This window comes from Strongylocentrotus purpuratus, unplaced genomic scaffold (assembly GCF_000002235.5).
Source record: "Strongylocentrotus purpuratus isolate Spur 01 unplaced genomic scaffold, Spur_5.0 spur5_scaffold_12, whole genome shotgun sequence".
Lineage (NCBI taxonomy): Eukaryota > Metazoa > Echinodermata > Echinoidea > Camarodonta > Strongylocentrotidae > Strongylocentrotus > Strongylocentrotus purpuratus.
In genome coordinates this window covers 33,863,131-33,886,352 of record NW_022145597.1, presented here as the reverse complement: position 1 = coordinate 33,886,352, position 23,222 = coordinate 33,863,131, and the positions used below count along the sequence as shown (strand labels likewise).

At 38.0% G+C, this 23,222-nt stretch overlaps 1 protein-coding gene across 1 annotated transcript; it reads left to right on the top strand.

The window, feature by feature from the left end:
* The first annotated feature begins 1,570 nt into the window (after positions 1–1,570).
* Positions 1,571–21,434, top strand: LOC115922530 (quinone oxidoreductase-like). The gene is made up of 7 exons (XM_030981511.1): positions 1,571–1,693; positions 2,336–2,496; positions 3,805–3,856; positions 4,921–5,073; positions 19,028–19,129; positions 19,527–19,622; positions 21,151–21,434. Exons 1-7 carry the CDS (start codon positions 1,571–1,573, stop codon positions 21,313–21,315), a joined length of 852 nt encoding a protein of 283 aa, XP_030837371.1. The 3' UTR covers positions 21,316–21,434.
* The last annotated feature ends 1,788 nt before the right edge of the window (positions 21,435–23,222 follow it).

Genomic DNA, 23,222 nt, shown 5'->3' with positions numbered 1-23,222 from the left:
ATAAATTGAATACTTGAATACTTGAATACAATGGCAACATGCCGGTTAATATGCCTCTTTACATTGAAAATAGGCAATGTGCCGGTTGATATGTCTCTTTACATAGAAAATAGGCAACGTGCTGGTTGATATGTCTCTTTACATTGAACATGGCAACGTGCTGGTTGATATGTCTCTTTACATTGAAAATAGGCAACGTGCGGGTACGTGCGCATTCTGTCATCTGCGCAATATTGTGAGTTTAACAAGAGTTTGGCAAGTCACTAATTGGCGGGGGGTTCCAGGGGGCTGAGCCCCAAGAAGCTCAGGTGTTTTAGGTATTTAATTACGGTCAGATGAGCATCCAGGGGCCTTCCATTGGGCCCTTGGTGGGATTCCGAGGGCAGAGCCCCCGGAAGCTCAGGGTGTTTAGGTATTTTATTAAGGTCAGATGAGCATCCAGAGGCCCGCCTTAGGGTCCGCCATAGGGCCCTTGGTGGGGTTCAGGAGGCGGAGCCCCCGTAAGCTCAGGGTTTTTGGCATTTACTTACAGTCAGTAGGCATATTTTGATACCTCATTTGTAACAGTGGCAGGTCACTCATTCTTTCTTTCTTTTTCTCTAACATACTTTTTCGAAAAAGTGAGGGGGCTCGAGCCCCCAAGCCCCGTCGTCTTGCAGGACCTGAAAAGAAGGCTTCTAAATAAGCATCTTGTTTGCCTGACGGTAATTTTCCAACAAATTAAAATGCATAAAAAAGAATATTTAAAACAAAATTGAGAAAAAATCCCCCCAAAATCATGTTATTTCAGCAACATTTGTAAATCACCGGTATCGAATTAGAAATAAACCGTGTTTGAATATTATTTGGGGGGCAACTGCCGCCCCCCCCCCCCCACATTCCCATCAGTACACCAATGTTGAGGGGCTCATGTCTTCTCATCCCTATAATAAAAAACACACACGCTTTCCCATCCTCTCACAATATTTCCACGATATGCGCGTATCGCTATTATAAAATCCTCCATTGATAAATGTAGGGGCATGCAGAATGTTTATGAAATTTAAATTCTGTTTACTCTTCTTTTTTTTAAATGATATATAATTTTTAGGTGATTTTAATTCAAGTTTTGTTATTTTTTCATTATTTTTTGGTTAAAAAATACAAACCATTTTTACTACTTAAAGGTAAAGACCAATTTTGGAAACGCCTCCATTTCAAAAAATGAAATGGAAGCTCATAATATTACCAATCATGTGAAAGAATATGTTTTGACTTATACGTGATAATACACATTTTGCCGGGGAACCGCCTACTAATTGATATATTTGGTAAATTATTTTATCTATCTGGACTGGATAGATATAGGGAAGTCCCATATACATCTTTCTGTGCACAGTGCTTGTAACTTTACCAAGACTGGGCCAAATTTCTTATCATTTTGATGATTCCAGAACCTTGCAGTACACATCAATACTATATGCTAGATGATCAACATTTTTTGATCGATTCCACAACGTTTCTTTCACATTGCAATCGCATGACCCAAACTGGTCTATACCTTCAACTTCTTATTTTTATCGAGATACGGATGAAAGCTGCAGGAATCAATGAGTTGGATCTTCGAATTCGTGCTACTGGATGGCGTACTTATAAACCACCATTCATTCTTGGTTTAGACGGCTCAGGGATCATTCACAGTGTCGGGCAGGGAGTCACTACTCTACAGACCATTTTTACATTGTAAACATTGTGCAATTAGTCCCTGGAATACGATTTTGTATTGTAAATATACTACATTGAATTGAATTGAAATTGAATTGATTAAACCTAAAATACTATACTATCCAACAAAATTGGGCACGCTTATTAAAAACCGTTAAACTCCTGAGAGCGATGTGACAGTTTTCATGACTTAACAATGTTGTACGGCCACAGAATTTTGATATTTTTAATTTGGCCGATCGATATTTTGTTTCGTTGGGGGGTGGGGTAAGGTCAGCTTTTTGGGGTCACCCATTTTCCGCCAAAACACAAAAATAAGAAGCGCCTGGGTATCAGACTCGATTAGTATTCATGCTATTTTCTGGTTCATATTATCCTGATATGTTATTGTAAAAAAACTTGTTTATACCTATTGTTATGTGTTTATTATTGGATAATAAATTTCAAGTTTAATAAGAGAGCTTTTGACCTGCTAGAGTTGCATATTTGAATTACTAAAAGTATATCAAATAAAATACGATTGTTGAATAAAAGGAGTCCTGTTGTTATGTTAAAAAGTACATAATGCACTCTTACATATTCGTTTCAATTTTTTTTCAAGTTCAATTTTTTTTCTAAATCATTACCATAGCCTGGGGATCGAGTCTATGTCTTCCAGCCTATTACAGGAACCTACGCAGAATTTTGTTTAGCGGCTGAGGATAGAGTCTACAAACTTTCAAACAACTTGTCTTATGAGGAGGGCGCTGTATTACCCAACCCATATTTCTCTGCAATCAGATGTTTGAAAAGGTGCTTTTTTGTGTGTATTCTAGATGATTCAAATTAAAATTAGTGAGTGAAACCCTTTAAAGTCATGATAGTTATGCTGAGGATAAATGTTCATAGGCTCGTGGTAACAATTTATACAATTTATACCAAGAGGTACAAACTATGTTAGTATCTAAATATCTGAAATGCATCAAACTAAAATCAAATGTTGCGAAATGCGAGTTTCTTGTTTGTTCTAAAACTGGTTAAACGGGATCAATCCCATGATACACTAATTAAAATTAAACAATGAAATTACACTTGCTATAATCCAAATCAAACACTGACAATGTGAATTTTTATTGCAGATATTAAACATGAGGAATATCAGGCTTGGCCCTAGTAAACATCCGCTATATCTCTATATAAAGATGACCCACGTAAGACAGAGAAGTCGGTCTCTATAGCCAGGTGGCTATTCTATTTTGTATTATAATAGTCGTTATTAGCAGGTTTCATTGCAGTCTAACATGCCTAAAGTCCAATATGCACGGTAGACTAAAATCCTACCTACTTTTATTCAAAATGATCAATTATTTGTTAGATTACCCTTTGCATGTAAAAAAAAAACAAAAAAAAAAACGATAATCCTTTCTCTGTGACTTATTGTGAGACAATGTTGTTGTTTTGTTTGTTAGGATTAGTTATGTGATATTAAATTAACCCTAATCAAGTGATCATCGAATATTGAAGAGATCCTTCACCATGTTGGGTCTCTGGACAATTATGTAAGAACTACACTACACGAAAACTACCTTATTAACAATTATTAAACACTTAGCTCCTATCTTCTCCTCGGACAGTTTACCTCGGACAGCTCACCCCTATATAGGAACATTAACATATTATTGCTTAGGATAATTATAGTTTTCCTCTGGGTAGTTGTTTATTCATTCGTATATTTATTTCATATTCGTAAAACTACAGTCAGGGAAAATATTAACACGTTTACATACTGCAAAACAATGATAATAACAAATTATTAATATCCTAGGAAATGTATAAAAATGTTCCATTTTACGACTTACATGAAATGGAAAAAGGAAACTTAAAACAAAAACAATAATGATGGCATTGTAAAACAAAAATGGGCTATTGGGCAGTCTAGATGATTCATGTCCTAAACACATTAATTACTTTAAAGTATTTGAATATAAAGCAATAAAATAATTGTTTATGTCAAACGTTTGGTGAATCTACATAATTATGTACACAGGTCAATGTATAGTTAATTCTGAATACATGTTTTGATAAGAATAATGATCGATTATTTTGTTGTTTGTTAAACAGGGCGGGATTTAAGAGAGGTGAAACGGTTCTTGTCAATGGTGCAAGTGGAGGGGTAAGTTTTCTCGAATTTCAAATGTTGCATTCAAATAATTCAAACGTTAGTAATTATTACTTGTATAGGATATACATAATTTTAATCATAATGATAGGCACTACAATGACTACAGACTGACTGAAGCTTTTCTTCGCTTTTCTTCTTCAGCTTTCGTTTATATTGTTTTTAAATCTGGTTGATTATGAATTTTGTGCAAAAGCTACAACTGAAACGTGGCTGAAAATATATGACCCAGTGTATAATGTTGATGATTACGTGTTTGTGGGTAACGGCCGTAATACTCGCTTTGGAGGTGGGGTAGGCATTTATATGCGTGATGGTTTAACCTTTTCTCGTAGGTTGGATCTGGATATGAATAATACAGCTGAATTGGAGTCCGTTTTTATTGAAATAAAATAGAAATATTTTTGGCACTATATTTTATAGACTGCCGAATACACCTATCCAGACTTTCATCGATCCTTTCAATTCAATTGTGAATATACTTAATCAAGAAAATAAATTGTATACTTTGCCGGAGATTTTGATATAAACCAACTCAATGCCAATTATTGCCCTCCAGATGTTCACACATGATTACACGTACGGGTATAGCTGCTTTATTAAACAAACGTGTATACCTGCACATTCAAGCGGAATCAAGTTAATAACTTAATGAAACAGATCTCTCATTGAGACATACTGTAAACCACCAGTACTCCCTGGTAGGTCTAGCTTGAATCTCTCTCTCTCTCTCTCTCTCTCTCTTTACACAAATATTGCTCTGAATTGGCAATGAATTGTGTATGGGATAAAAGATAGCTCATGAACCTACCCATCTAACCCTATTAAGTGTGTCTGTGTCTGTGTGAACGAGTAAACGTAGCGGGGGCGGGGAGTAAGACACAATTAAATAGGCCAAAAATAATTTCAAACATACATGAAATGCATTTGTTGTATTCTTCATCATTGTTGTATAAAACTTCTTTTCATTGGGATGAATATGAATTGTCATTGGTTTATTTTTGTCTAAACATGACATGCACTACTTTATATTCCTGTTTTCCTGTTTTCTTCCTCAGTTTGGGCTGGGAGCAATTCAGCTAGCTCGTGCTTTAGGTGCGTCGAAAGTGGTAGGCACGGCTGGGACAGAGAAGGGACAAGAATTGGTGGAGCAGATGGGAGCTGATGAAGTCTTAAATTACAAAAGTCCAGATTTTAAGAGAGATCTTAGGGTTAGTAAGCACACCTTTTCAAACAATTTCCAAGGTCTGGTTGATGGATCGAAGTTAAAATCATATTTCTGCGTGAGTGGCAACAATAACAGAATATGTTCACACAATCGTTGAATTTAACGTATATTGATTTCGTATGATAGTAAGAAATGTCAGTAACAGTTATGCTCGATGTTCGTGGTTTTGAAGAAAGGGTATGTTTTAAAGAGTAAGAAATTTATCAAAAATTGTCATTTTTTCAAAGAGGAACAACCCGCAACTCGTAATAACACAAGGCAAAAATGGGGACTTTTTATTAATTTGTACTCGATATGATAAAAATAGGAATTAATATAAGAGCCTTTTTGTACTTGAATTTTGGCAAAGGGATCATAAATCGTCGAAAATGTTCTGAAAACTCAGCAAATAGAGGGGGGGGGTCATTTTTTCACTCCGCTAACGATCATGAGTTATACCCATTGAATATGTATAGACAACATCAGGGTGTTTTGTTATTACACCTGAAATGTATATTTCTATCAAATTCGTTGTACCCCCTCTTCCCCCCCCCCCCCCTCATGGTGTATTTTGCTCTGTTAGCAATATCAATCAAATGAGACGACATTGCAAATCCTCTTCACTTTGATGCATTAGAGTAATGTGCATATGATGCTATTATCATGTGATGATGATAATAATAATGTGGCGTTTTTGGACCCCACCCCTCTATTTTTTTTCTTTTAATTAAACAATTGGTGGGTAAATAAAATATACATGTTTATCTTTCATATGGACTTGGATAGATAAATAAACTTTAAATAAATCTTTTTTTTTTACCACACCAAATACAATGTGTGGGACTGGAATTCCTCTCTTAAAGTGAGACACCTTATGTCACCTTTTTAAACTTTAATGCTCAAGAATTACACATACATGTATAATGTTATGGAAGCAGGTACTCACCTTTGGTATTTCTCGTAGTATTAGATTTCCTTGGTAACTATTTTGTATTGTTCCTGTGAGATAATGTACACATGTATGCGCGTTCAGGAATTTACCTTTTAAACTTCCCGCGAGAGATTTTGAGTTGCATTGAATGTGACGTAGAGGGTGCTATTTTATTCAGAGATTTGGTTATCTGGCCGGTCGGCCTGGTTAAAAGTGGCGCGTAAATATGTGTGAACTTTTGACCAATCACGTTGCCGGATTGGAGGGGTATAAATACGGGGCGGGAGACACAAATTTGGCACAAGTTCTCAGATCGCCATTTTGGAAGACCATTCGGATGCTCTCAATTCATTCTTATTCTCTTCTCAGCTTTCACCCAAAGAAGCATTGTAAGTACCAATTTTATTCAAATTAAATAAGAATAATTAAAGGGAAGATGGAAAATTAATATGGAATGCAGTTCTTACTGATTTAATGAATTTATTATCTAAATGTGGGATTTTAGGAGGAAATTGAATTCGATTTACAAATTCAGATTTTAGATTTGGATCGTTGGTAATATAATTCCCGATATAGTTCTTCAGTACTTTCACATCTAATGGAGATAATAATATTGATGTATGAAGTGTATGATGTGATATTTTCAGACTGAATTCTGGAATTAATTGTGTGCTTATTGAAATATGTTGAAATGTCCAAATTATTCTAAGTGTCGACCTTTTGGTCTCTAGAGTCTACTTACACTTCTGAAATATTCTAAGACTAAGTGTCACTGTTTTGGCTCTGATAGGACTTACACAGAAAAGACAACTCATTCATTGCATCCTTGTATATAATTATTTATTATAGAACTGAACAACATGTGTGGAAGGAACATATGTCCTCGTTCGTACTGCAGGGTCTGGGACCCTGGCATTATTTATTCAGACCTTTACTGGTTGGAAATTGATGGATTTTCAATACTTTAAGACTTTCTAATACTTCAATACTTTAATATGTTAATACTTTGACATCCTAAATCTTAGTCTTCTGACTAAGCTATCTGGAAGAGTTAAGTGTGTCTCAAAAGTGCCTTTATACATAAACTTTTACCTTGTTCAATATGGTTGTAGAATATACATACAAATATTCTAAGTGTAGACCTTTCGGTAACCTGCACTAAGTATTTTTGGTAACTGTTAACCTTAGAAAATATTCTAAGTTCAGACCTTTCGGTCACTTGTATTATTAAAATATTCTAAGTATTCTAAGGTAACTGTTTACCTTAGAAAATATTCTAAGTTCAGACCTTTCGGTCACTTGCTCTATTAAAGTATTCTAAGTATTTTTGGTAACTGTTACCTTAGGAAATATTCTAAGTTCAGACCTTTCGGTCATAAACTTGTACGGAATTGAAGTACATGTATTCATAAATGCTTACTAGATATCATAATCAATGCATGTTTAGTCTTAGGCGGTGTCACTAGTTCCCCCCCCCCCCCCCCTCCCCTTTCAGGATATCAGGTCAGATGATTTTTGGCTACAGAACAGAATGCAATTTCTGTTAGATGAACATGTTATCAGACTGCCTTCAGTTTTGATGATCAGTTAGATGATTTTGGCTACAGAACAGAATGCAATTTCTGTTAGATGATCATGTTATCAGACTGCCTTCAGTTTTGATGATCAGTCAGTGAGGTACTAGAACCAAGATCAGAGGACTTGGAAGTTGACCATCTCCCCCCCCCCCCCCCCCCCCTTCTCTTCCTGCTAGTCCACCGCCATGCATTGATTTAGTAATTACATTTTATATATTTGTGAATTTAGAGTTAAACTCTGAGAAGTTATGGTTCAGATTAAACAAGAGAGTTGTTCCCTCGTTAAGATATCTTTAGACATAGTTTCTGGGAGATAATATCTCTGAGGCCAGTTTCTATTAAGCGTCGGTTTCTGAAAGTAGCACTGACCAGAAGGTAGTGACTACGTTTTAAGATGGGAAAGTTTGGTTCAGGTATGCCCAGGAGGAGAGAAATGGTGTTGGCAAGTTGAGAAGCGAGGTTTATTGATATACGAAAGGATGTGTTTAAGCGCTGGTCGCAACAACACGGTTTAGGCCAAGGGGATAATGAAAAGAAGAGTTAACACTGACTTGGGAACTAGGATCGAATAAAGACAGAAACGTTGGAACGAAATTTAAATAACTTATAAATATTTGTACTCCAAGTGGATTAAAATACCATGTAACCTAGACTAAGTTGTATCTTTACCATCGTTGCGGAATTCATTCCACCAGTTACTGTTTTATACATTATTAAAGTTCAAGTTAAACGTTATTACAAAGTATTCTTGCATTATTCATTGAAGCAATTGCCTGACCAATTATTGTAGACCTGATTGATAAAGAAGATGTTGATGGAGAGGTAACTACAATTGTCAAGTGAGAGCGAGAGAGAAAATGATGAGTTTAGATTGATTTATTTAGCCAACAGTTTGCTTGATGCAAACGGCCCTATTACGCCATTGATTCCAGCTCGGATAAGTTTGAGAGACAGAGAGTAAGGGAAATGCGAGACTATGCAGCGAGAGGCTAAGTGAGTACTCTGTGGTACCTATCCCTGAGTAGTGTGGAGTGAACGTATGCATGTGCGGGAAAATGCCTAAGTTCTGTACGTGGTTATCGTGCAATATTGATACACGTTGCTAATGGTATGTGAATGAGTAGCGACAAGCCTATGATGGAAGAGAGATTATTCAGAATAAACAATTAGACAGAGTATCAGAGTACAGAATATTTACCAGTATTTCTTGACTTGTTCCTTTTTAATCTACAAGAAGCTGAATGCATCATGAGGAACATCTTGGTGAATTCTGTCGGGATTTCTTGAGCACATAAGACGAATGGCTCCTAATTTGTAACATGGGCGCATGGTGTCTGATTGAATGGCACTTGGCACGCATTACTCTTAGCCAATCAGCGGCAATCCTTTCCCCCCATTTTCTATGCATAATTAACTCTCTTGCAGTCTTGCATTGTTACGTCACAAGGAAAGACAATTCATATTGTGACGTAGTTTTCCATTTAGATTGGGATCAACTGGAGAAACCTCAGTTGATCCAGGGGTCATGTCCCTATATCACCATGTGGTGGCAGCAATTTCTATTTAGACTCATTTGTTGAGAAGGTGTTTTGCGTCCCGCGTCACATTGGTGGCACAGCGGTGGGATGGCTAAGTAATATCAAATATTTTTGTTGAATATAATTATAGGAGATGAGTGTTGGTCAGGCATTGCTTTACAGTAGAGAAATATAGATAATAGAATTAAAAATATTATATTACTTTGTAACACTATTATTGTACCTTATTAGGCTGTACATGTACAGTATGTAGCTTAAGTGTGGCACAAATTAGAAACCTTATTTCTATACATTGTAAGAGACACACTTGACTAGCAAAATTAAATTAAACAAAATAAAAATACTGAATGAAAGAGAAAACTATTTTCTCTTTCATCTAGGTCATAATGGACTTAGAAAACAAAAACGTTGCTGTAAATCCCCAAGCTGAGCACGTTAGTGGAGCCGATAGTCCAAAACGTTGGGCCAATGATGTGACTGACCCAGAAGTGGTAGTACATGTTGGAGGGTTCGGCGATTCCATTCCAGAAGAGGGTCGACAAGAGTACACGTCACAGGAGTTTCGGTTAGATGCTCAGTATGTTGATAGTAGAGACCCAACTGAGGTGGTAGGTCGCACAAGAAGAACCTCTTTCCGGAAAGATGTATTACCTGAGAAGTTTGGCGGTAAAATGCCGTGGCTGGACTATCGACGACACTTTGAAGTGTGTATGAACTTCAATGGTTGGAGTGACTTGGAAGCGGGACAATATCTGGCAACTAGACTGCATGGTCCGGCACTTAAAGTACTTGGAAGTTTGGCTCCACATGAGAGAATTACGTACAGTAAACTGGCAAGTCAGTTGGGACAAAGATTTGGTCCAGGAGAGAACGCTGAAAACTTTCTCATTGAGTTGAGAATGAGACGAAGACGTAAAGATGAATCATTGCAAGAGCTGGGACAAGCAATCCGCGATTTGACAAGTCTTGCTTACCCGGAATTGAATAGCGACGCCAGGGAGCGCCTTGCTAGAGGACATTTTTCAGATGCGTTAGAAGAGCAGGAAATCAGAGCGGGAATATTCCGAGCACATCCAACAACCCTTGATGAGGCTATCCGTGCTGCTCTTGCCACTGAATCCTTCATGAAGTCAGAGAGGGTGAGAGATCGTTTCAAGCCGACTCGTCAGATTCGCTCAATGGACAACAAGGTTGAACCAGTTCCTGTAGATGAGAAGACAAGAAGAGAGATTCAAGAATTAAAGTCAAGTATGCAACGACTTACTACAATGATGGAAAAGTTGACGGTTAATCCTAAAGTTGGCAGTAACAATGGAGTTTGTTATTTCTGCCGGGAACCAGGACATGTTATCAGGGACTGCCCTAACAAAAATCAAACTCAGGGAAACGACAACAGGCCTTCCCAATGGGCCATGGGACGGCCACGCCCCCAGCAAGGCCCCAGGGCATAAGAGACAATTTGGAAGTGGATTTGCCTAATGCAATTTGTACCATACATGAAAATCAAGATGGCATGTTTGTTCCTATTAGAATTTTTGGTGTTATAGTGTTATTTCTCATTGATACGGGAGCCATGGTTACCGTTTTGAACAATCAAGTGCATGGAAGACTAGCAGAAATCAAATCTGGATTACAGTCAACTTATGTCAGGCTACAGCAAGCAGATGGTACACCTATAAGAGTGCATGGAAGTTTAAACATTGATATGGAAATTGGTCGCACCCATCTAGATACTGAACTTGTAGTAGCGGACATTGAAAATAAAGGCATTCTTGGAATGGATGTTCTTTCACGGACTGGAAGCATTATCAACTGTGACAAATATGAGATAAACTGCAATGGGGAGCTAATTCGTTGCATTAGAAGGAGTGAATGTCCCCAAGTGAGACAGGTTGATGTATTCAAAGAAGTACCAGAATTTCTCAACGATTTACTTAGTAGATCGCAGACAAACATTAGCAACTCAGACCAACCTAAACTTGTCAAATTGCTGACAAAGTACCAAGATGTATTTAGCAAGGGAGATCATGATCTGGGTAGGACCGACAAGATTACTCACTCAATACATACGACTTGTGCAGCCCCTATCAGACAACGACCAAGACGCCCGCCTATGGGACAGAGGGAGGAAATTGAGAAACAGGTGCAAGACATGTTGGATAGAGGAGTTATCAAGCATTCGGCAAGCCCATGGTCATCACCAGTAGTACTGGTAGACAAGAAAGATGGTTCCAAGAGGTTCTGTGTAGACTACAGGGAATTGAATAAGCAAACAGTTAGAGACTCTTTCCCCCTTCCAAGAATTGATGAGTCAATCGACTGTCTGGCTGGTGCGAAATATTTTTCCACTTTGGACTTAGCAGGCGGTTACTGGCAAGTACCCCTTGATAATGATGCAAAACTCAAATCAGCCTTTGTAGTGCCAGGTGGACTGTTTCAATTTGAGGTCATGCCATTCGGGCTATGTAATGCCCCTGCCACGTTTGAACGTTTGATGGAAACTGTACTTGCTGGAATGCAGTGGAAAAGCCTTCTAATCTACCTAGATGACGTGATAGTATTTGGCTCCACCGTGGAAGAAGTGGTGGAAAGATTAGAGGCCGTGTTCACTCGACTTAGAGAAGCAAAGTTGAAACTAAAACCAAAGAAGTGTCACCTTTTTCGACGAGAAGTCCTGTACCTCGGTCATGTGGTGTCAGAAGAGGGAGTGAGCACGGACCCATCCAAAACGGAAGCTGTGAGGAATTGGCCCACCCCAACTTCGGTTACCGAAGTCAGAAGCTTTCTTGGACTGGCATCGTATTATCGCCGATTCATTCACAAATTCTCTGATGTAGCCAAACCCATGACGACACTAACCAAAAAGGAAACGCCCTTTGTCTGGACAGAGCAATGTCAAACTGCTCTTCAAGCTTTGAAAAGCAAATTGACCACAGCACCAATCTTGGCATACCCACGCATAGGGGAAGGATTTCTGCTAGACACTGATGCAAGTAAAGATGCAATTGGAGCTGTGCTTTCGCAAGAGGAAGAAGGACGAGAACGAGTCATTGCATACGCTAGCACCACTCTCAGCAAGGCAGAGCAAAATTATTGCGTGACACGCAGGGAGCTGCTCGCCGTCGTCTATTTCCTCAAACATTTCAGACCCTATTTGTATGGTCAAGATGTAACCGTTCGTACTGACCATGGAGCATTGAGATGGTTATTTAACTTCAAGAACCCAGAAGGACAATTAGCACGTTGGTTAGAAGTTATCAGTCAGTATAGACTCACCCTTGTGCACCGGGCAGGAAGACAACACTGCAATGCTGATGGCCTCTCACGCCGCCCTTGTCGTCAATGTGGTCAAGCTGAGGACGTCTGCAATAATGAATAAGTAGTACATTGTAAATGCATAAATGATGTAAATAGTAGAATTAAACATTTTTCAGAAATTAAATGTTTTCTATTTATGTGTTTCAAATAGGTGGGTTACCATGTTACCTATATGTTAACAATGACTTCCATAATGAACTTAGAGGACGAAATAACTGATAGGATAAGAGCAATTCAGTTGTCGCCGACTATTACAAATGATGACATTAGAAGAGCCCAACTACAGGATCCTGATGTGAAACATGTACTACATTGGAAAGAGCAGAACGAACATAGGCCTGACTGGAAGGATGTATCCCGTCTGTCTACCGCCACTAAGAAGTATTGGATAAATTGGAACTTGTTAGAAGTCAAGGATGAAGTGCTGACTAAGAGATGGGAATCAGACGATGGAAAACAGATCAATTGGAAGATAGTACTCCCACGTGCTTTGAGACCCAAAGTTCTGCTCGAACTACATAGTTCTAACACTGGATGTCATTTTGGAATGAACAAACTGTTACACAAAGTTCAACAACGGTATTACTGGGTTGGACTAACAGCAGATGTACGGTCAATGGTCCGGAAATGCGATGTTTGCGCAAAACTGAAGAACCCACCTAAGAGGGCAAGAGCCCCGTTGCAACAATATCGTGTTGGAGCCCCCCTAGAGAGAGTTGCCGCTGATATATTAGGCCCTTTGCCCACCACGGAGAGAGGAAACAAATATGTCCTCGTAGTAGGAGACTATTTTACCAAGTGGGTAGAAGCATATCCACTGCCAAACCAAGAAGCAATTACTGTAACTAGAGTATTGGTCCAAGAGTTTATTTCTAGATTTGGCATACCCAAAGAATTGCACACGGATCAAGGCCGCAATTTTGAATCCAACGTCATGGCAGAAGTATGCAAGTTACTAGGTATAAAGAAGACAAGGACATGCCCATTACACCCTAGGGGAGATGGATTTGTAGAACGATTCAATCATACCTTAGTGTGCACTGTTGCCTCCATACTCGACCCAGACAGGAATCAGAAGGACTGGGATGAGAAAGTGCCCCTTGCAATGATGGCATATAGATCATCCGTTCAGGAATCAACTGGTGAAACTCCAGCGATGATGATGATGGGTAGAGAAATCCCATTGCCACTTGATGTCTTGGTTCAATCTCCATCTCCTGAAAGAACAAAAGAAACAGACTATGCATTTGAATTACGGCAGAAGCTTCAAGATGTACATGAAGCTGCGAGAGAGAAGTTACGGCTGAGTGCTGAGCGACAAGCCAAAACATATGACAGAAACACCCAATTAAGAAGTTTTCAGGCAGGGGACTGGGTATGGCTAAGTGGAGTACATAGGAAAAAAGGTGTATGTCCCAAGTTCATGCCTAAATGGACAGGACCATACATGATCACTAACAAGATGTCTGATGTAGTATATAGGATCCAACAAAGTAGGAAATGCAAACCTAAAGTAGTGCACTTAGATAGGTTAAAGGCTTATGAGGGTCTGGCTATGAAGGATTGGACTCAACAACCCATATCTAGGAGAAATCCCGAGAGAGTCAAACACATTCCCAAACGTTATACTGAAGAATAAAATAAACCCTCATCTTTAAATGTCTCTCAATATTTTTATATTTTCAAACAGATGCCCCGCTGCAGAAAATGCACACTCGAGTATGAAACTTACCCCGAGCTAAAGAGACATCTTCAGGAAAGCCATGATTCGGACCTGACCTACCAGTGCCGACGATGTGATTATGAATCAGAGTCGGAAGAGCATCTGGTGCGTCATTTAAAGAGGCAGCACCACTTGAAGGGGGCAGAAACCAAGCATAACCGGTATGATGTGGCCTCAATCAGATTCCTAAGAAGAAGAGATGCAAGTGAGAGGAAGGTGAAGAGAGTCAGACAAGAGGAAGAGAAGGCAAGCGAGGTGAAGAGAGTCAGACAAGAGGAGGAGAAGGCCAGAGAAGAGAAGGCAAGCGAGGAGAAGGAGAGCAACAGGAGGGAGATGGCCAGACGGGTAGCCAGGGAAATTGAAGAGGGGAAGAAAGCCAAGGAGGCCGAACTAAGCGTAGAAGCCAGCGAGTCAGAGGAGGAGATGGAATCTGTGACCGCAACAGATCTGAGCGCAAGTGAGAGTGAGGAGGAACAGGTGGTGACCCCCTTAAGAATGGCGATAGTAAAAGAGAGCAAGAACAATGATTTTGAAGTTACTTGCCACGTGAAATCGCCAACACTAGGTATTACCCAGCTTAAGTGCGTCTCCGTAACAACCGAAACCTTCGTGAATGTGGGAGGAAAAAACATTCTACAAGAAAAGAAGACATCCCATTTCTACCCCCACATCGAGCTTTTGGAATAATTTGTGGTGTAATTAAACTTGTTTAAATATAGTATTTGGCATTTCTTATCGATGTATTTAATTAATTATTGTATATACCAATTACCTCATAAATGTACATTTTAGAATAAAATAATTTTGTTTATTCGCTGAGGACAGCGAAGTTTAAAAGGCGGGGGGTAGTGTGGCGTTTTTGGACCCCACCCCTCTATTTTTTTTCTTTTAATTAAACAATTGGTGGGTAAATAAAATATACATGTTTATCTTTCATATGGACTTGGATAGATAAATAAACTTTCAATAAATCTTTTTTTTTTACCACACCAAATACAATGTGTGGGACTGGAATTCCTCTCTTAAAGTGAGACACCTTATGTCACCTTTTTAAACTTTAATGCTCAAGAATTACACATACATGTATAATGTTATGGAAGCAGGTACTCACCTTTGGTATTTCTCGTAGTATTAGATTTCCTTGGTAACTATTTTGTATTGTTCCTGTGAGATAATGTACACATGTATGCGCGTTCAGGAATTTACCTTTTAAACTTCCCGCGAGAGATTTTGAGTTGCATTGAATGTGACGTAGAGGGTGCTATTTTATTCAGAGATTTGGTTATCTGGCCGGTCGGCCTGGTTAAAAGTGGCGCGTAAATATGTGTGAACTTTTGACCAATCACGTTGCCGGATTGGAGGGGTATAAATACGGGGCGGGAGACACAAATTTGGCACAAGTTCTCAGATCGCCATTTTGGAAGACCATTCGGATGCTCTCAATTCATTCTTATTCTCTTCTCAGCTTTCACCCAAAGAAGCATTGTAAGTACCAATTTTATTCAAATTAAATAAGAATAATTAAAGGGAAGATGGAAAATTAATATGGAATGCAGTTCTTACTGATTTAATGAATTTATTATCTAAATGTGGGATTTTAGGAGGAAATTGAATTCGATTTACAAATTCAGATTTTAGATTTGGATCGTTGGTAATATAATTCCCGATATAGTTCTTCAGTACTTTCACATCTAATGGAGATAATAATATTGATGTATGAAGTGTATGATGTGATATTTTCAGACTGAATTCTGGAATTAATTGTGTGCTTATTGAAATATGTTGAAATGTCCAAATTATTCTAAGTGTCGACCTTTTGGTCTCTAGAGTCTACTTACACTTCTGAAATATTCTAAGACTAAGTGTCACTGTTTTGGCTCTGATAGGACTTACACAGAAAAGACAACTCATTCATTGCATCCTTGTATATAATTATTTATTATAGAACTGAACAACATGTGTGGAAGGAACATATGTCCTCGTTCGTACTGCAGGGTCTGGGACCCTGGCATTATTTATTCAGACCTTTACTGGTTGGAAATTGATGGATTTTCAATACTTTAAGACTTTCTAATACTTCAATACTTTAATATGTTAATACTTTGACATCCTAAATCTTAGTCTTCTGACTAAGCTATCTGGAAGAGTTAAGTGTGTCTCAAAAGTGCCTTTATACATAAACTTTTACCTTGTTCAATATGGTTGTAGAATATACATACAAATATTCTAAGTGTAGACCTTTCGGTAACCTGCACTAAGTATTTTTGGTAACTGTTAACCTTAGAAAATATTCTAAGTTCAGACCTTTCGGTCACTTGTATTATTAAAATATTCTAAGTATTCTAAGGTAACTGTTTACCTTAGAAAATATTCTAAGTTCAGACCTTTCGGTCACTTGCTCTATTAAAGTATTCTAAGTATTTTTGGTAACTGTTACCTTAGGAAATATTCTAAGTTCAGACCTTTCGGTCATAAACTTGTACGGAATTGAAGTACATGTATTCATAAATGCTTACTAGATATCATAATCAATGCATGTTTAGTCTTAGGCGGTGTCACTAGTTCCCCCCCCCCCTCCCCTTTCAGGATATCAGGTCAGATGATTTTTGGCTACAGAACAGAATGCAATTTCTGTTAGATGAACATGTTATCAGACTGCCTTCAGTTTTGATGATCAGTTAGATGATTTTGGCTACAGAACAGAATGCAATTTCTGTTAGATGATCATGTTATCAGACTGCCTTCAGTTTTGATGATCAGTCAGTGAGGTACTAGAACCAAGATCAGAGGACTTGGAAGTTGACCATCTCCCCCCCCCCCCCCCTCCCTTCTCTTCCTGCTAGTCCACCGCCATGCATTGATTTAGTAATTACATTTTATATATTTGTGAATTTAGAGTTAAACTCTGAGAAGTTATGGTTCAGATTAAACAAGAGAGTTGTTCCCTCGTTAAGATATCTTTAGACATAGTTTCTGGGAGATAATATCTCTGAGGCCAGTTTCTATTAAGCGTCGGTTTCTGAAAGTAGCACTGACCAGAAGGTAGTGACTACGTTTTAAGATGGGAAAGTTTGGTTCAGGTATGCCCAGGAGGGGAGAAATGGTGTTGGCAAGTTGAGAAGCGAGGTTTATTGATATACGAAAGGATGTGTTTAAGCGCTGGTCGCAACAACACGGTTTAGGCCAAGGGGATAATGAGTATGAAAAGAAGAGTTAACACTGACTTGGGAACTAGGATCGAATAAAGACAGAAACGTTGGAACGAAATTTAAATAACTTATAAATATTTGTACTCCAAGTGGATTAAAATACCATGTAACCTAGACTAAGTTGTATCTTTACCATCGTTGCGGAATTCATTCCACCAGTTACTGTTTTATACATTATTAAAGTTCAAGTTAAACGTTAATATTACAAAGTATTCTTGCATTATTCATTGAAGCAATTGCCTGACCAATTATTGTAGACCTGATTGATAAAGAAGATGTTGATGGAGAGGTAACTACAATTGTCAAGTGAGAGCGAGAGAGAAAATGATGAGTTTAGATTGATTTATTTAGCCAACAGTTTGCTTGATGCAAACGGCCCTATTACGCCATTGATTCCAGCTCGGATAAGTTTGAGAGACAGAGAGTAAGGGAAATGCGAGACTATGCAGCGAGAGGCTAAGTGAGTACTCTGTGGTACCTATCCCTGAGTAGTGTGGAGTGAACGTATGCATGTGCGGGAAAATGCCTAAGTTCTGTACGTGGTTATCGTGCAATATTGATACACGTTGCTAATGGTATGTGAATGAGTAGCGACAAGCCTATGATGGAAGAGAGATTATTCAGAATAAACAATTAGACAGAGTATCAGAGTACAGAATATTTACCAGTATTTCTTGACTTGTTCCTTTTTAATCTACAAGAAGCTGAATGCATCATGAGGAACATCTTGGTGAATTCTGTCGGGATTTCTTGAGCACACTAAGACGAATGGCTCCTAATTTGTAACATGGGCGCATGGTGTCTGATTGAATGGCACTTGGCACGCATTACTCTTAGCCAATCAGCGGCAATCCTTTCCCCCCATTTTCTATGCATAATTAACTCTCTTGCAGTCTTGCATTGTTACGTCACAAGGAAAGACAATTCATATTGTGACGTAGTTTTCCATTTAGATTGGGATCAACTGGAGAAACCTCAGTTGATCCAGGGGTCATGTCCCTATATCACCATGTGGTGGCAGCAATTTCTATTTAGACTCATTTGTTGAGAAGGTGTTTTGCGTCCCGCGTCACAATAATAATGATAATAATAATAATATCAACAACAACGATAACAATTACAATAACAATATGAAGGAAAAAAACAGCAATAATATATAATAATAACCTAATTTATTCTGGGAAATCTCATCGGCATCAATACTTTTCTTCCTGACAAGGGTGCAATCGTGATAATCTCTAGTATAGGTGGGTGCCCCTAGGGGCGGAGAGGGACAAACGTGGGTGTCATATCCAAGTATGTAAGCACAGAGCAATGGTCGAACCTGGGCTTCGTACGTTGCATAAAATATACCATTGATGGTAACTTTTCCATTATTGGTAACTTTTATGGAAACCTTGATTTGATGGGCTGTTGAGCTTGTTACCATGGTAAATAATAATAATAATAATAATAGGCATTTGTATAGCGCCGTCTATCTAGACAATGCTATTCCGAGGCGCACAAGAAAAATAGTAAGGTTTATGCAACGGGGTCCAGTGACCATTCGTATGAGACTCAATAGGCTTCTCAAATGCTATTTTATATTATTACTTTTGTTTCTCTACAAGTTCGGATCTTAATGCCATTTTGTCATTATCATTTTACTCCTCCTAAGTACAGGATGTCTTTGGACCTAAAGGTGTGGACATCATAATTGAAACGAATGTTGATGTCAACTTCGAAATGGATATGAACCTCGCTGCTCGTTTGGGGCGTATTATGGTATGAAATCAACGTCGACTTTTTTGCAATCATAAACATGAATTTGGTCTTAAGATAACAGCATGGGTTCAATACATTTGTAGCTCGAAACTTCTTTTTTTAAGGAGCGAATCATTTTACAAGTAAAGTTGTTTACTGATTTGTATTTAGATTTTTTTTCTACCATGATTGAGTTCCACTATTTCTTTTTTGTGTATCAATTTTGTAGCTATTCAGGACAAGGATGTAAAACAGATTTTGTATTCATATCTGATTTTTGTCATCCTGTTTAAATATATTTTAATAAATAAATGAAAAAACATAACTTTCACCTGAATACATGCCCGGTGGAGTAAGAAATAGTATAATCAGTTAGTCGTTGCGCATTGATCTGATGTATGGTTGTTTTCTATGACAGGTACTTGGCAAGCGTGGTAAGGCGGTCTGCACTCCTCAGAATCTAGTGTTCAAGGAAACTACTGTCATGGGATGTGCTCTTTTCTTCTGTGACTCGGTATGTACACAAACATACAAACAGACAAACAAACAAACATGCATACAAACAGACAAACATGCATACAAACAGACAAACAAATGAATGAGCATACAGTCAGACAAACATCTTTGAGTCGGTACTATATATTCAATTTCAATTAAATTTAATTTACATCTTTAAAAAAGAACAAGTATAACATAATATTAACACGTTGTATCAAAATAATAATATAAGCATAAAAATGGAGGGGCCTGGATATCCTTAGTAAGCAAGTTGCTTGTAAGCATAGGCAAACAAACATTAAAAGACAGACAGACAAACAAACACACATAATATACAAACCTTGTCGTACATAATGGGTGTCAATCGTGATATGAACAGGATTCTGCATATGAGAACTATCATGCCCCTGACATCACACTTTCCGTTTAGTTGTTTCTCATTGTAGATTTGAGACACTCTTTCACACAGTGTTCAACATTTTGAACACATCATACTCCACATAGCGTCTTCACTTAATGTTGATTTTAATTGGACTATCGTGTTGAGAGTGTGAATATTCATGCTGTCTCCAATTTGTTTGTGTCCAGAAGTGAATTTACTTCGAGCAAACAACATTATAGCTCTCAGGGGGGGGGGGGGGCTGGGGGCTGGGGACGACTAACTTCTGAATATCAAGTGGAGCAAATCTTTTTACACATCACTGCGTAATTTATGCAGCAAAAACATGTAGTCTTGTCATAAAAACATACTGCATTAAGATATACGTATTGAAAACTAATGACTTCGCTGCCCGAATATGAAGTAACAGTTTCTCGCAATATTGGTGCTACCCCTCTCAACCCCCCCCCCCCGCCCCCCCCCCCCCTCTCTCTCTCTCTCTCTCTCTCTCTCTTTCTCAATATAAGAGTATGATCTAGATTAGTTAAGGCCTATACCTTGTTTGTTGTTCATGTTTTTTTTATCCATTTTTATCTAGTTTTCAATTCACTTTCATTTATTTCTTCTTTTACTTTGCAACCATTTTTTAATTATGCTTTTCTCCTCTGATAGTCTTACCTTATGAGACATTAATTATGTCATTGCCTGCAAGAAGTTTGTAGCAGCTTTGTATTGTCAATGGCGTGCAGTAAATAACGACGGTCTTGCAGGAGACCAATGTCATCTGCCTTACATTTTAATTGTGTCTCTTTCTCCAGACACCCGTCCTCTAATATTCTATTTATTAGTTTTTATATATGCAATCAGGTGTTGGTTGTTAGGTGTTAGTTGTTAGGTGTAAGGTGTTAAGTGTTATAGGTTAAAATTCTTTATCATGTCGCTAGGGACCAGCACCACACAAAACTTAATTGTTCTTTCTTGCTGGTTCCTCATTCGTATATATATTTGTATTTTATGTTTATCTTTCGTTATGTTATTTATATGTTCTTTATTTATCTGTAAATATCAATATTATAATCATGTTTGTTTTTTATATGACGAATGAAATCAAATGAAATGAAATGAAACGAATATCAACTCCTTTTTCTCCTAATTTCTCTTCCAGAGTGAGAGAGTGAAAATGAGCGAGATTGTCGACCAAGGGGCGGAAGACGGATGGCTGAAAACGTACGTCGGCTGGTCTTTCAAACTCAGTGACGTTGCCGCTAGTCATAAATTCATTGAGAACCGGAAGGGCGCTTCTGGAAAGCTGATACTTTTGATCGATTGATTGGTTTCATATTATACAGTTTAAAGGCTGTGGACATAGCTTATCGCGATCCAAAAAAAAATCAAAACTTTCTTGAAAGACCGTCACCACTACTGGGCCAGAAGGGATTAGACCACACAGCGAGGTCACTGACAGGTGGCTATCTCATCAACTCAGCTCTCAACTAACATAAGAAAAAGAGGATTATGGGGGACCGACAGGCACCGATTGGGGAAGTTTTCTATATAGAGGGAGCAAGTAGCTACAAGTAGGACAGTGGGGCTTTAAAGAATTTATTTTTGGAAAAAGAATATCCCCCTACTTTTCTACTTCTCACCCTTTCCCCTCTTCATCTCAGTCTTATTACAAATCAATCCCTTTCTCTTTTCTTCTCATCTTCTCTCTCTCTCTCTCTCTCTCTCTGTTTGTCTTCCATTTCTCCCCGTTTCTCAACACAGTCGTGGACGAGTGGTGTAATCACTTGACCGGAGATGTAAAGGTCATTGGTTTTACACCCAGCACGGTACTTTGTCCTTAAAAGGCTATATTGCTTCTCCTCATCAACCAGAAGATAAATGGGAACTCAGTATGATTCGATCGCGTCTTAAATGGCGCCTGATCGGAATGCTCCCCAGGGAGAGGAGTATGTTTGCAGAATGTCAGGGTTATTATGATGCCCCATTTCTCTTGATAAATTCGTATGTAGGGTAGTATTTTTTATGGATTTATGGACCCCTTTGAAGACCAGCTTTTAGCTGAAAAGGATGATCCTTCACATATGTGGAAAATATATATATTTTTTTTTTAATTTTGAGGTGATCCACTTTCGGCGTACCTATTCATTTTGGCAATTAAAACACTTGCAATTAATATACGTAATAATCCACAAGTGCAAGGTTTGAAAATAAACAGTGATGTTGAAGTTCAACTGTCATTTTATGCAGACGACATGAATGTAATTTTGAATAATATATATATATATATATGTGTGTGTGTATGTGTGTATGTGTAGGGCTTGTATGGTGTTTTGTTTGTTTCTGTTGTTATATATACGAGTTTTCTTTGGAGCAAAAATAAGTTTATGTAATTTAAAATCTGTATTATGTTCATTACATTTTGTTTAATTACTTTTTGGGGAGATATCTCGACAAACTCATTTATTTGGGTTTTTATAACTTCCCTTTTTCCATCATTGTTTGATATTTTATGTACTTATGTATATTCTAGTCAAACATTTTGCATGTTATTTACAGTGCTTTTTGAAAATGTATGTGTTCTTGTAATGTGATTTTTATGGAAATGAATAAACTTAATTCGATCGCGGATTTTAACGATTTTCGACACCCAGCCAATCTTAAACATTGGTGGCTTTAAACAAGTTGTTACTCAAGCTACAAGGGGTGAGAACATTCTGGACAAAATAATAACTAATAATAGTTCTTTGTACAAAGAGGTTAATATTTTGTCTCCTATTAGTACAAGTGATCATAATTATGTTATATGGTTGCCTCGTAACAGGTCTGATTACAAACAGAAAAAGTTTAAATCGAAGAAGGTCATCCGCCCTCTAAAGAGTAGTGGGATGCGAAGTTTCGGCAATTGGATTGTTCATTATGACTGGAATAATGTTTACTGTGAAAATGACATACATAACAAATGCCAAGTGTTTATAGATACAGTACAATATCATTTGAATATGTTTTTACCAGCCAAAGAGATTCAGTGTTATGAAATTGATAAACCATGGGTAACAGCAAGAGTTAAAACTATCATCCTACAGAGACAATTGGCATTTCACAGAAATGACCGATCTCTTTGGCGTCCCCTTCGAAACAAAGCTAAACGTTTGATTAAAGAACAACAAATTAGGTATTATAATACCAGAGTACGTAATCTAAAAACAACAAATCCTGCTGGCTGGTACAAAC